The sequence below is a fragment of the Dermacentor albipictus genome, chromosome 6 (assembly GCF_038994185.2).
Source record: "Dermacentor albipictus isolate Rhodes 1998 colony chromosome 6, USDA_Dalb.pri_finalv2, whole genome shotgun sequence".
In the NCBI taxonomy this organism is placed as follows: Eukaryota; Metazoa; Arthropoda; class Arachnida; order Ixodida; family Ixodidae; genus Dermacentor; species Dermacentor albipictus.
Genome location: NC_091826.1, coordinates 12,354,858 through 12,367,500, shown reverse-complemented (window position 1 = coordinate 12,367,500; position 12,643 = coordinate 12,354,858). Strand labels below are relative to the sequence as shown.

General features: G+C 46.9%; 2 protein-coding genes across 3 annotated transcripts in view; one reads left to right on the top strand and one right to left on the bottom strand.

Moving 5' to 3' along the window:
* The window catches only part of LOC135914245 (uncharacterized), a 23,924-nt gene extending 20,249 nt beyond the window's left edge, over positions 1 to 3,675 (top strand). Inside the window, exons 14-17 of one of the 2 annotated variants that reach the window (XM_065447019.2) lie at positions 300 to 404; positions 1,469 to 1,749; positions 1,855 to 2,140; positions 3,542 to 3,675. In XM_065447019.2, coding sequence (XP_065303091.1) covers positions 300 to 404; positions 1,469 to 1,749; positions 1,855 to 2,140; positions 3,542 to 3,633 — 764 coding nt within the window. In that variant the 3' untranslated portion in view covers positions 3,634 to 3,675. Of the gene's footprint in view, positions 1 to 299; positions 405 to 1,468; positions 2,141 to 3,541 lie in introns of both variants that reach the window. The other variant, XM_065447018.2, reaches the window with a different exon arrangement.
* A 1,918-nt stretch (positions 3,676 to 5,593) lies between these two features.
* On the bottom strand, positions 5,594 to 10,585 carry LOC135914244 (uncharacterized). Its single transcript, XM_065447016.1, has 2 exons — positions 10,293 to 10,585; positions 5,594 to 8,876 (listed from the first exon to the last, which is right to left on the bottom strand). Exons 1-2 carry the CDS (start codon positions 10,581 to 10,583, stop codon positions 7,752 to 7,754), a joined length of 1,416 nt encoding a protein of 471 aa, XP_065303088.1. The 5' UTR covers positions 10,584 to 10,585; the 3' UTR covers positions 5,594 to 7,751.
* Between the last annotated feature and the right edge of the window lie 2,058 nt (positions 10,586 to 12,643).

The window sequence follows — 12,643 nt, the reverse complement described above, 5'->3', positions numbered from 1 at the left end:
CGGCCCCAATATTGTACCTCTAACAGTCACCCCCAAATTTGTGTTTGAGCACGTGGCATTCCCACACCATACATTTAAAATTACGCATAGGTGAAACGACAGGACTAGCATTCACGACAAATGTGTTCGGCCAAACTGACCACTGGCCGTTTGCCGCAGTTGCTTTTCTCGCCCTGGTTGATACTTCCGTCCATTTAACATCTACATTCGCAAATTTTTAGCCGTACTGAGCTCCTGGTTCATATTTTCCTTAAGCATAGTATGTTTGACATGGCGACGAACTTTCATGATCGGTGCAGGAGGCCTGTGGCCGCTGGGAGATGACAAAGCACTTCCCATAGGCGTCGGCCAAGACAACGACAACTCTTCGTCCGACTTCCGTGACAACCAGCTCGTAATTCCACGTAAGCAGTATCCCTTTTATTTATTACCACGCAGAGGCGTGACTTCATGCAGGCAACGCTGAATACGCTATCCGTGGCGTTTTCGTCTCGTTGTGTTGTTTTGTGCAACGCTGACACTTCTTGCTGCATGGTTAAGCAACGATAATGCAAGGCACATGAATTAAGGACACACATTTTTCGACGCAGCGTCCGACACGACGTCCGACGCATGTGAAAGACTCAACAGTGAGTTTCAACTGTTGGACCATCTGTTGAAACTTCAATCCCCACTGTTCGATTAGCTCTTAAATCAACTGTTTCAAGTTTCAGCTACTGGATCAACAGTTGAAACTTATTCGAATGTGATGGAAACTTGTTCGATGTGATTTGTTCGTGCGACAAGTAATCTGTCAGATCTCACGCAGGATCGTATTGTGCGTCTCCTGCTCTGTAAAGAAAAAATGTGAAGCGGCCTTAAATAGGGGAAAGGGGGCGGTATATCCTACATATCTTTCAGCGATGACGTTGTTTAGGTAAAGCTTACTTTAAGTTTTGCGCCTTAATACCGAAAACCAAGGCTTAATCGAGGCGTATTTGATAACTTTCTCGTCTCCAATTCGGGCATTATAATAGCCAAGTAGATTATACGGGCATCTAATGCACTAGAGAAGCTTTATTTATAAAATACTAAGGCAGGTAACAGGCAGGCCACCGAAATAACGCAGTATTTTTCGCCACTCGTGCAGCATGATGCAGTTTTATAAATAGCGTACCCAAGCAGTTGTGCGTATGCAGAAACCCGGCAAGCTCCATTGTAAGCCCTTTGCATTATTTTACACTCTTGCGTTCTTTTGTAACCCCGGTTGTTTGCGTCCCCAAACTTTATTTAAGTGCGCAAAATCTAAAACTCCCTACTAACCAAACGCGCTGTCGGCAAAGAAGACAACTAAAAGCGTCAGCTTTTGCAACAGTAACCACGGCCTCCGAACTTATAGCAATGAAGCACTTTTGCGTTAGCATTAAACTTTGTGGTAGCTTTACTTGGCATGAGATATCAATACCATGGCTACTTCACTATGTTACAGACGTTTCTCCGCAAGCAAATGACGGTCACCGCACCGATGGGAGTTGGCATGAGCCCAGCCCAAAAGAGAGCCCCAACGCAATCAATGCGCTTTCGGGCTCCATAAACGTCGCCTTGGATCTCCACAAGCCATCGCTCGGCACTGCAGGTCCCGAAGAGCCCTCGAGAGGTGTCAATGCAACCGACGCGAAAGATGCGCCGCTACTTAACAGCAACACCAGCTCTTCAACGCCTATTCCTACCCAGTTCCCCACTGTTGACAACGCATCAGCGACGGCGTCGGTAAGTCAGAGTAGAGAGGAAATATCTGCTAGAACGCTGCCGACGATCACCGGAGACGTGTCTAACTGGTCTTTAACCGGCGTCAACGCTAACAACCGGCCCAAGGCTGCAAACGCATCGATCCCGTTGGCCGAACAAACAGACGACGATGATGATGATGACGACGATGTCCCAGGCGAGGTCGGGTCGGAACGTTCGGACGTCGACAGTGCGCAAAACGCGACGCTGGGAGAATTGGACGACTCGGAGAGTTCGAAACGTAAGAAGTCTGATGATTTCGGGGCGACTGAGGACGAACAGGGCTCACCAAATCAAGGGCGAGATTCAACATCAAAGACCTTAGAAGACACGCTGCAATTCAGCGCATCAACAAGCCAGCAGGCAATAGAAGGTAAGTCTAATAAAAATCTAAGACCGAGTCCTGCCTAAAGCTGCAAAGTACACAAGCCTTTAAAACAGACAAAATAGGCCACGTGGATGTGGTTAATACTGAGGATCAAAAAACGTGACGCATCCCTTTTTGACACATCCGCACATAGTCAGCCTGTGTTTTGCCCTTTCGGTGTATATCAATTAGGCAATGTCAAGTATTGTCATTAGTTTCTTTTAAATCCATCACATTCACCACCAAGAAACTTTCTGCAAGAGTGCTTTATCACAAACACAATTTACCGCTTCTAGGCGTAATGTGCAGTCGTAAACTGGGATACATAGCACAAGAACGACACAAGGACGAAGCAGGAACACGGGACTTCGTCCTTGTGCCGTTCTTGCGCTATGTATCCCAGTTTACGATTGAACTACCAACATGCCCAAACTTCTTCCCTGCTAAGGCAATGTGCAAGTATAAAGGGGGGAACCTAGGGGTTCAATTACATTTTGCAATCATTCGAAGCAAACAGATAATGAAGCCAGCCTTTACCTTCCTTATCTGTTTGGCTCATAGTTATTACCGCTTGTTTTCTGGAAAAACTGAAGATAAGGTATAGATGGCCAACGAGTGCTTGGGCTTGACATCAGAAACGAGCTCTTGCCGTGACGACGTCCCCTTGTATAAATGCTGGCTCCAGGGATATTCCTTGTTCGACCACCGTAGAAAGGTACTATTGTGCTCTCAAAGACGTCCCAGTCGGAAATTGAAGACCCCGGCCAGCATTTCAAGTATTATTAAATACATAATTTCAAATCCTTCCAAGATGTGCTTTTGGTTACATGGTACTTCCTGCTTGCCGGACAGAGAAATACAGGTAATTTCGCTACAGTGGCACGGCTGCGCCATCTATCATTGTTAGCGGGAAACGCGATACCCGTCTTGTTTCGTCGTCACAGTGAGCGATGGCGCTACCATTCTGTTCCTGCCATAACATCCACATTTACCTTGCTTGAGTGTAGACAGAACACATACTTCCAATTCCTGTGGAGACGAATCTAACGTGATATCATATTGCATGCACAGCGATATGCCATCTCTGCGGGAAACTTGGGCGGTAACGAGCAAGCGTCTTACCTGAGGGGGTCATGCCTACCTACCGCTCCTATTTACGCTACACCCGGTATACAAACACGACAGATCAGCTTGCTCCCCGCATTAGGTGTCAACAGGTCCAACAGGTGCCAATAAATTAATGCTCCCGAAAACCACAAGACGCGGGAAGTCTTTTGGAAGCAAGTGCTGTGGCTTGGTTTTATACTTTCAGATTAATGCCAAATTTTCTTGCCACGAGAGGCGTTGTGCCCTCAAAGCAGTTTATCTAGTACTGCAGTAATTGTTTATGCTATGCCAATATCGCAGGCCACATCTCGTCTACCACAGTGGATCATCCAACTTCCGCTTCCCATGCCACTGGTGAAGGAACCGCAGATCAGCACAGCACTCCCCACTGACGGCTGCGGACGACGGCGTCCACAAATAAAAGGCGTCCGAAACCTGCATATCCGTGTCTCTCGCCCCCTTTCAATGAATCAATAAATCACGACTTTCATGAAGGGCGCCAAAGGAATACGAGGAAATGGAAGGTTATGCCATAGTCCTTTAATACTTTTAATGTACTTAACTGACTCTAGTTATGCTTAGCTTCATTGTGAATTTGCCTAGAACATTGTTGGGTCACACAAATAGCGGTTTCTTTCAAATAAACCCGCACAAGTAGCTTCTCACATTATGCAATACATACTGCAGCAGCTTTTGCTTGCGTGTGATAACACATGTGAGTGAAAAAAATAAAGAACGTGGGGTTGAAACAGAAACAGAACTTTCCATTTTCCTTTAAATGTTTGCAACCAACCTGCGGCAGAGTTCACATTCAATATACAGGGGGACCATAGAGAATTTTTAAAAACCACCTGTTGCAGATAGTGTAATGGTAGTCCTTCAGCTGGATTACTCGAAGTGGTGCGCATTACTCGCACGAGAAATTGAAACTACTTATTGAATAACTTAAATAATGCACTAATAAACTATTTAATTAATTACTGTAAGGCACATATTGCAATTTACTAACTGTAGCCGGTGCGTCTGCAAGGCAACATCCACTTGGAACGAACTCTAACAACAGAACAAGTTTCGAGATGTATGCCGTGAAACTCGTGATAAATATGCACCATTGTCGTACTTACCTTTTTTTGTTTTTACAAACCGCTATTTTATGCATTAAGTCAAAAGAGAAACTGGACCGTCAGAGTTTTTCGTCGCTTACTTTGGTAATAATATCTCGAAACTGCGGTCGCCCTGAAAACTCGTTCCAAGTGGATACGCCTTGCGAACTCACCGGTAGCGATTCGTAAATTGCAATAGGTACCGCGGGTAAAGTAAATAATTAAAAATATATTTGTGTTTTTTTGTTTATCAGTGGTTGCATGTTTCGATTTCTCACGCAAGAAATTCCGCCTCATTGAGCAGTGCAGCTCAACGAATAGAATTATACTCTCTGCCAAAGGCGATGTTTAAATCTTTTGTATGCTTTAAAGATATACCCGGTATATAGGGTGCGTCCTAATGTAAGTACGTGATCACTTCTTCGATCGCTACTGTTTAGTATAGCGGCACAAAAGACCAGCACGAAATAAAGGAACGAAACCTTTGGGGCACAGAAAGGTTTGCCACCGAACCCAAATTTCATCGAAAAAGGCGCGGGATTACCCTGATATACGAAGCCCTTACATAACCTGCCCAATAAAACTGTTGATTGGATTGAGTGCAAATCCGACAGCAGCAATAAATACTAGTGCGTAAGCTGAACATTCCCTCGTTCTTTAAACTGCGACCGACTCCGTCATTTTTTTCCTGAGCGCTCCACAAGTTGTTGCTTCCGCCTTGGCACAAATACATTGTAGCTGCAACGCTGTGGTTTCGGCATCATCATTGCCATTGTGGTAAGGCGCTTATTGGCGTTATATCACTTGGGCTGAGCGGGATGTCTTTTTCCTTAGCGGCCAACTTGTCACTCAACGATTCTATGTGCCCATAGCCGTGCCAAGAACTAGTTACGTTACTGGCTGTGGCCATATGGGTTATCTACTACATTTCTAATCAGAACGCATAAAACATAAGTATACAGTATAAGAAAAAATCGGAGAAGGGGAATTTCGAAAGGAAAAATTTGTCATCCACACGATAGTAGCGGAAGATACAAAGAAAGCCCATACGAGTTTCCTTTCTCAGTGAATTTTTCCATTCATGAGTCTTCCTCTACCTTGCGGGCATCCACAGATCCACTTTGCAATATACGTTAGATATAAAAAAGCAAGCACGTCAACAGGCTTGGAACCCACACACTTTGCATCTGAATGCTTACAGTGCGACAACCTGACCACCGGGACAATCTTTTCTTTTTTTATTGCAGGACAGTGTAGAGACAAGCACTTACACGCATTCACATTGCGCGACATCAGTACATCGGGCGAAGTGCGAGTGGCGAGGGTAGTGATGAGTCGTGAGGCGATCGTTCGGGTCCGTGTTTCATTGCGCGGTACGTATAGGCAAAAACCGCACCGAGGGGTTGAGGCCGCGGAACAGGACATGGATTGCAAAATAACGAATGTCGAAAGCTGTAGTTTTCATACATGTAGAAAACGAAATGATTGCACCTCATGTCACATTTCCATTCATTCAACAATTTAAAGTTGTGAGGCAACGGTGTTGGACAAAATGTTTCTAGCGAACTTATACCACATCATGCGCCATCGAAGCAATTCCTCAGTCTTCCTGGCAGAGCTGTGCGTGAAGAATTGTAGCGAGGGAACACTCTTAAGGTTGTTATTTGACACTAGTAGTTTTCGGTTCACAGTACAGCCCATATAGGCAAGGGCTCCGACTGGCTCTACAGCTTCTGTCCGCGGTGCGTTCTGCGGAGTGCACGTGGCCCACTCATCTTCTCTTTATCTTGTCGGAGAGAACCTCTCTGGTAAACAAGAAAAAAGAAGTTTGTTTAGAGAGTCATCGAGAAGTCTGCAGATATTGTTTGTGCGTATGTTCACGGCGGAGATGACCGAACTGCGAATAGCGCGAAAAGTGGACTTGCGTCCTTTTCTTGCACTTTTAGTTGCCCCTTCAACTCATAGAAAACCTACGACGCATTTTCTATGCTGCAAGCGTCGCTAAGGCGGAACACTTGTCTGCACGGAATGACATGTTTGAAAACCGCCTAACACATCGTCATTGTCACGAACAGCAACATCAAGATATTTTGTCGGAAAATGTCTATATATAGTATCGGCAATGTAGCACACATCTGGATGCCAATATGGAACAGTAGCAGACCAAGGTAAATTGAACTCTCAACAATTCATATCGATGTAGAGTCTCCATAGACCTCACACGCACAAAATAACAAGCCTATTAGGAAGACAACTTGGCCTATACGAGCTAGAAATCTACAGGCATGGATTCTACAGTGTGTGGCGCTGTAGAGACTATAGAACATGTGCTCGTGGTGTGCCCTGAGTATGCGCGAGAAAGACTGACATTGGCAGATACATTGAGACATTTCCACAATGGACCACTGTCGGAGGACCTCTTGCTAGGCGCGTGGCCACAGAGTTGGCAGACGACAGAGACAATGCGTGCACTTTCACGTTTCCTAGGTGACACTGGCCTGGACTCACGCCTGTGATACCAGTTGTGTAATGTGTCATTCACCTCGTTCCTCCCATTATCATCCATCATTGTGACCCCTTTTCTTCCCCTCTTCCCCCTCCCTTACGTAGAGTAGCAGGCCAGATGCTCCATTATCCGGCCGACCTCTCTACATTTTCCAATCATTAAAATACTTCCTTCCTTCCTACAGGCATGGATGCGCAGAATGCTGGCACGCCACTGCGAACGTTTACAACATTTTATGATCCCCGAGACACTGCGCGTCTCGCTACGCCAAACATTGCACTGGGCATTTTGAAAATTCGGTTAAAAATGCGCGCTTTCTAACAACGATTCAATATTGACGCGAGTAGCTTTCTCGTCCACTCGAGAAAGTCCACTCGAGCGCGCTGCCACCCCCTTGAATATTCCGTATACCTTCACCACTGATATCGCAACGTTGCCAATGGTCAATAGGAAATATTTTTGTCGCAGAGCTTCATTTCTTGCTGCTGCCACAAATAACTCGAGTCTGTCGAATAACTTTCATTGCAGCCCACCCTTCAGTGGCTATGACGCTGAGCTGCTGAGCACGAGGTCGCGGGTTCGATTCCCGGCCACGGTGGTCGCATTCTCATGGAGATGTAATAAAAGAACGCTCGTGTACCGTACTTTGGGGGCGCGTTAAAAAAAAGCAGGTTTTCACAGTTAATCCGGAGCCTTCCACTGCGGTGTCCCTTACAACCCACTATTTCGGCACGTTATGCAAGCCATGGTTACATTGTTTTAAAACGCACCCCGAAAGTTACGGTCGTTTCCTCACAGTTCTCAAGATACGCGTAAAACGGTCACTACATTTCCGGCCTCCTTATATATTTTTTTTGTCTTTTTGCGAGCCTCTAATCTGCAGAAGTGGCGCCAACCGCGTCTAAACGTGGCAGACGATGACGTTGATATTTGCCTCTCCGCCATCGAAGAAGCCATCCCTTAGCAGCTGCCAGTAGTCAGTTCGAAATATATTCTTCCATTTCGAGCGATGACCCGACATGTTATTCGGATCCGCCTCCTGCAAGTACCGACACCTCCTGCAGTCTTTGTCCTGCAGCTCCACACTCCTGACGAAAGGGTTCAGACTGGGGGTTCGAACTGTTCCAGCCAGTTGAACACAGACTTCAAACCAGCCCGGATTGTCATCGAGGGCGATGGCGATGATGAAATACAAATCCTTGCAGTGCCACAGGTCGACCACGTCCAGCACTCTTCTGCCGGAACGTTTATAATCGTGGCCGATTTTGTCTGCGTTTTTCAAGTTCAGGCAATAGGTGAAGCGCTCCAGTAGTCTCAGCTGAGACGAGTACAGCGGATCGACAATAGCTCTCTCCTTGTGGTCGCACGCCATATCGCAGCGGGCGACGAGGTGCGGAACATCCCGCACAGTGGCGTGGCGCAGGTCGCTCAGGTAGCCCAGCGATTGCGTCACCATGACGTCCAACCTGCGAAGCACGTGTCTCTTTTCCTGGCACCACGGCATGGGCGACCGGCGCTCTTCATCCGGCGTGGCGTCCCGAAGCCTAGAACAAAGCGTGTCGACCTGGGACTGGAGTTTTTCGTCAAACATGGCGGAAAGTTGTTGCGCCGTTTCCGACTGCCTGCAAGCTAGACTCTGCTGCGTTTCCCTCAAAGTTTGCCTAAGCTCCTGCAGCAGTGCGCCGTGGTTCGTTACCAGCTCGGTGATTTCGTTCATCTTGCTCTCCATGGTCGGTAGCTGGTCCTGGTACAGCTGGCTCAAGAGCGCGTTGAATTCTTCCAACGCTGCGTTGATGTCGCCAACTCTGAGGACGCTATCGTACCGCGGTGGTTCGTCGTCTGTCACAGATGGCACCCGGCCGTGGCAGCCAGCCTTGTAATGCGCCACCAGGTCAGCGTGTAGGGCTACCTCGCCGCATCTCGGACACTCGACTGCGTGAAAGTTGCACTCCTCCTCGTAATGGCGCAGTAGAGAGGGCAGGGTGTCCTCGAAGGGACAGCCTCGGGCTTCATTCCAGCAGCGAGCCTTGAAGAAAAAGATTAAGAAAACGGGAGTATAAGAGCCCCGATCACAACTCGGCAAAAAGCGGGAATATCGACGCGCAACCGTCAAAATCATATTCAGGAGCGCAAAAGGAAGAACACCGACAGCATCGTACTAGCATTCTCACTCTGGTTTTAGTTTCGTTCGTTCGTATGTTTATTCGTTTGCTTGCTTGCTTGCATGTTTGTTTGTTTGTTTGTTTGTTTGTTTTACGGTGTTAGAAATGGAAGCATTCTATCTTATTCTGTTATTTTTGTAGAGCTTTTGCAGTGAGGATCAAATTCTAAAGAAAAAAACTGTCGCAACTACGGGCGCAATATTTAATTCTGGTTGTCAGTAAACTTTCAGAACCGGGACATTTGTTGCAAACCGAAGAGAAGATTGAGCAAGACGCTACAAGATCTCCTACATCCCATCAAGTAATGATGTCACGCAGTGCAATTAAGAAATATTCGTTTGTGTACATTTCTTTCCTGCTATGTTCATGTTTTACTTCCAATTATTATTTGTACGTAAACATATAGTTGTTGCTTTTGTTCTTTTGCTTTGCGTTGATTTTGTGTGCTGCATTGTACGAAGCTGTAATTCTGAAGTTGCAGCAGGACTCATTGCTGCAAAATGTCCGTTCGTCTTGGTTTTTGTTTTCTTACGAGAAGAACAAACCTTTGTCAGGTTGTGTACCGCAATTTGCCTTCCTTCCATAGTTTGTGGCCTATAAGTCAATATGAAGTAAGATATATGTCTATTGGGCGCAATAATTTTGATAACGATGGTTGTAAATCAATTCGATACAGAAAAGGCAAAATTTCGCGCCGTTGTCGGTGGCTTCCAAAATAGCTGACGAGTCTATCTGCCTACAATCTCTGGGGCAATAGCCGCGATCGAACTCGTACCGAAAAGCTCGGAGGCTATGGCCAGACAAATACAGTGTGTGCAATCGGCAAAACAGATGGCGCGGCCCGTCTGGCCGTCTGTGGCACGTACGTACCCGCCGCGCTCCAAGGAAAAACAGGCAAGGGTTGTTAAAGTTGCCGGTTGTCTATTTCGGGGGGTAGCACTTCAAGTGAGTATCCAAACGCAATTGATGATTACGAACAAACAAAAACTGACTGCAGATAAGCATATACAGATTGCACCATCAAAAATCTTCCAAAAATGTGCGTCACAAAAGCAAGCAGTGATTTCTCACGACGCAAACTTCTCTCACGGCTCTACCCATCGATAAAATTAATTGCTGGCTCGCCGCGGGAACCGTGAATGCGAAACAGCCCAACAGAAATTTCTAGGCGCGTACAAAGTAATCCATGAAGAATTTTTTTTTGTTGCTGTTGTTGCTTCGCACCGGTGCTGCTTGGCCGAAAAGTGCCACGAAATGGCGATCGAGAGCCCGACACTCGCCTTGAGGCTGCTGAGTTTCCTCAGCGGCAGAGGGATTCTTCCGCATTCGTCCTCGACGAAAGGTTCATGGTCCAGCGGGCACACGCCTCCGTCATCTTCGAGGCTACCGCTCTTGCATGTCTCGCACAGCGCGTGTTCACACGGTAACAGCAGCGTGTGCTTCGGAATCACTCCGCACAGGGAGCAGGCGTACGGATGCAGTCCGCCCACGGCGAAACGCGTCGGTCGCCAGTTGACGCCGCCGAGCGCCCCGCGTAGTCGGAGCAGCTTCCCCGTGCACGTATCCGGCATGGCGAGTCTCTTCTGGCGCAGAGACGGCGCTCTGCAGACGACGACGAGGATGGTATCGATTGCGGAGAGCGAGGGGTGAGCGGCGTCAGCGCCGGCTCAGCTTTGCGCCGAGGCTCGAGACCCTTGTCTGTTCCTAAAAGCGTTCTTATTTTCATTCTTCCTATTTTTTCGCGGATACTTCTGCTTTTGGCTTCCCGTCCGTTGCCGGAAAGGTTCGGGAAGAGATGTGTAAAAGTGGTGCGCTCAGGGGTATGTGCACGGAAGCCTGAATGTAGAGAAGGCAGAATATAAAAACAGACTATCATTTTTCTAATGTGTCCCACTACCTCTGCTGTCTTGTGTCATTACCATCAGTGTATTCAACCCAAATGAAAAAAGAAGGGAAGTGTAACTCTAATTTCATTTCACTGTCTTCTTAAAAGTATAGCAAGACTTTTTAATTGCATTACGAGTTGTTACTCATGTTTCCAACTCAATGTTCATCTCTCATGCTCCAAATACGGCTACAAATGTTCCCTCATCCCCAACTATCAGGGCTTTATGGCAGCTTTGGAACTTCTCTGAATTGAGTAAGGGCTACACATTGCATAATTTCTGAATAGATATTTCACGGCTGCCTTTAACATGAATAGTTTCTCATTAAAGCCAGCACTTCTCCTCTGAACACCTTGTGGTAATGTATGCCTAGCGTGAAATATGGGTGCCTTGTAGTGGACATCGTTGCCGCGAACGCAATTTCGTAGGTTTGCGGTTTCGCCGAACGTTCAATCATGACCACATATTGGCCGCTAATGTTGACTAAATATGAAACTTTACATCCTGGGCTTGCTCTCTGCGGCGGCAAGACCCTGACTTCGCGTGGTGTGGCCGGGCAGAAAATATTGTTGCCCAAGTGCAAATTTGAGTGACGATTGTGGTTGCCATGGGATATTTGTGACGAATAAGTTTCATGAAAGCAAGCAGGTCGTTTGTCGGCGAGCCACACTATCGACCCGGTAACCGCACGTGGTGCACGTGCGAAATAGATTTAGAACGTCGGACGCACGGCGTTCGCCGATTAATCGACGCAGATGTACCAATATGGTGCAAAGTCCAGTGCTAAAATTTATAACGAAATTGACGAGCTACACGCTGAGCAGACTGTACGACTTTACTCATTCAGCGCGGCTTTCCTTACCAACTGCCCCATGAAATGAGCGCCAGTTCAACTCTTTAGCTGGTCCGCATATACGCAAACGCGCAACATCTTTGTAATACATTCGTAACGCATTGTCTAGCATAAAACGGTTTTCATTTTCTTGTGGCCAAGTTACAATTACGCCACCAAACACACCTACACTCTAAATACGCCAAAGCCGAAACGGATCGCTTAGGCTTGGATTGCAGGCCTAAGCGCTAGCCAACGCATGTCAATGGCTGTAGGGCTGCCACAGGACATGCTACGCACATGCTACTAAATTTGATAACTTCATTCGACATTAGTGTTTTGGCGTAGGTTGGCGCAGTTGGTGCAGCACTTCCATCCCTGCACGAAAAATAAACTCCGTGCAAGGTGACCTGTCCAACCTGCAAAAAAGCAGTGACGTCCTTCCACTCCAAAAAAGTGCGGTGGGAAAGAAAATAAATATTCGTCCATATTTCTCGGCAATGGAGACCTACTGAAATCACTTCAATGCAGCGAGTCACTTATGAGGAATGGCATTCTGCCGCCGTCACTAAACAACCACCTAAATTTGTGGCACATGTGTGACCGAACCTCGTGTTTGCTTGGCATCGAACTCAACAAGCATTAATTAAGCAACAGCGACAGAAACAATAGGTGTTTTCAGACTGGTAGAGTACTCTTCCATAAGATCAGTTTCGTGTTCTTTCGGCAGGAAAGAAAGTCGTTCATTGAGGGAGAAACTTGAGCCTAGACGCTTATTCCTTGAATTCTACGTCTAAACCACCGCGCCCATGGTTTGTATTTGACGTCACACGTTCCCCGCTATTCTGGCGGATTATGGCTGTTTTCGCGCAGGAGAAGCCCTCATATGTCGCCAGGCTAAGCCATATAGTTT

Coding starts and splice junctions, on each gene's coding strand:
- LOC135914244 (XM_065447016.1), bottom strand. CDS start 10,583: ATGCCGGATACGTGCACGGGGAAGCTGCTCCGACTACGCGGGGCGCTC. Junction 8,877..10,292: donor GGAAACTCAGCAGCCTCAAG/GCGAGTGTCGGG, acceptor TTTTTCTTCAAG/GCTCGCTGCTGGAATGAAGC.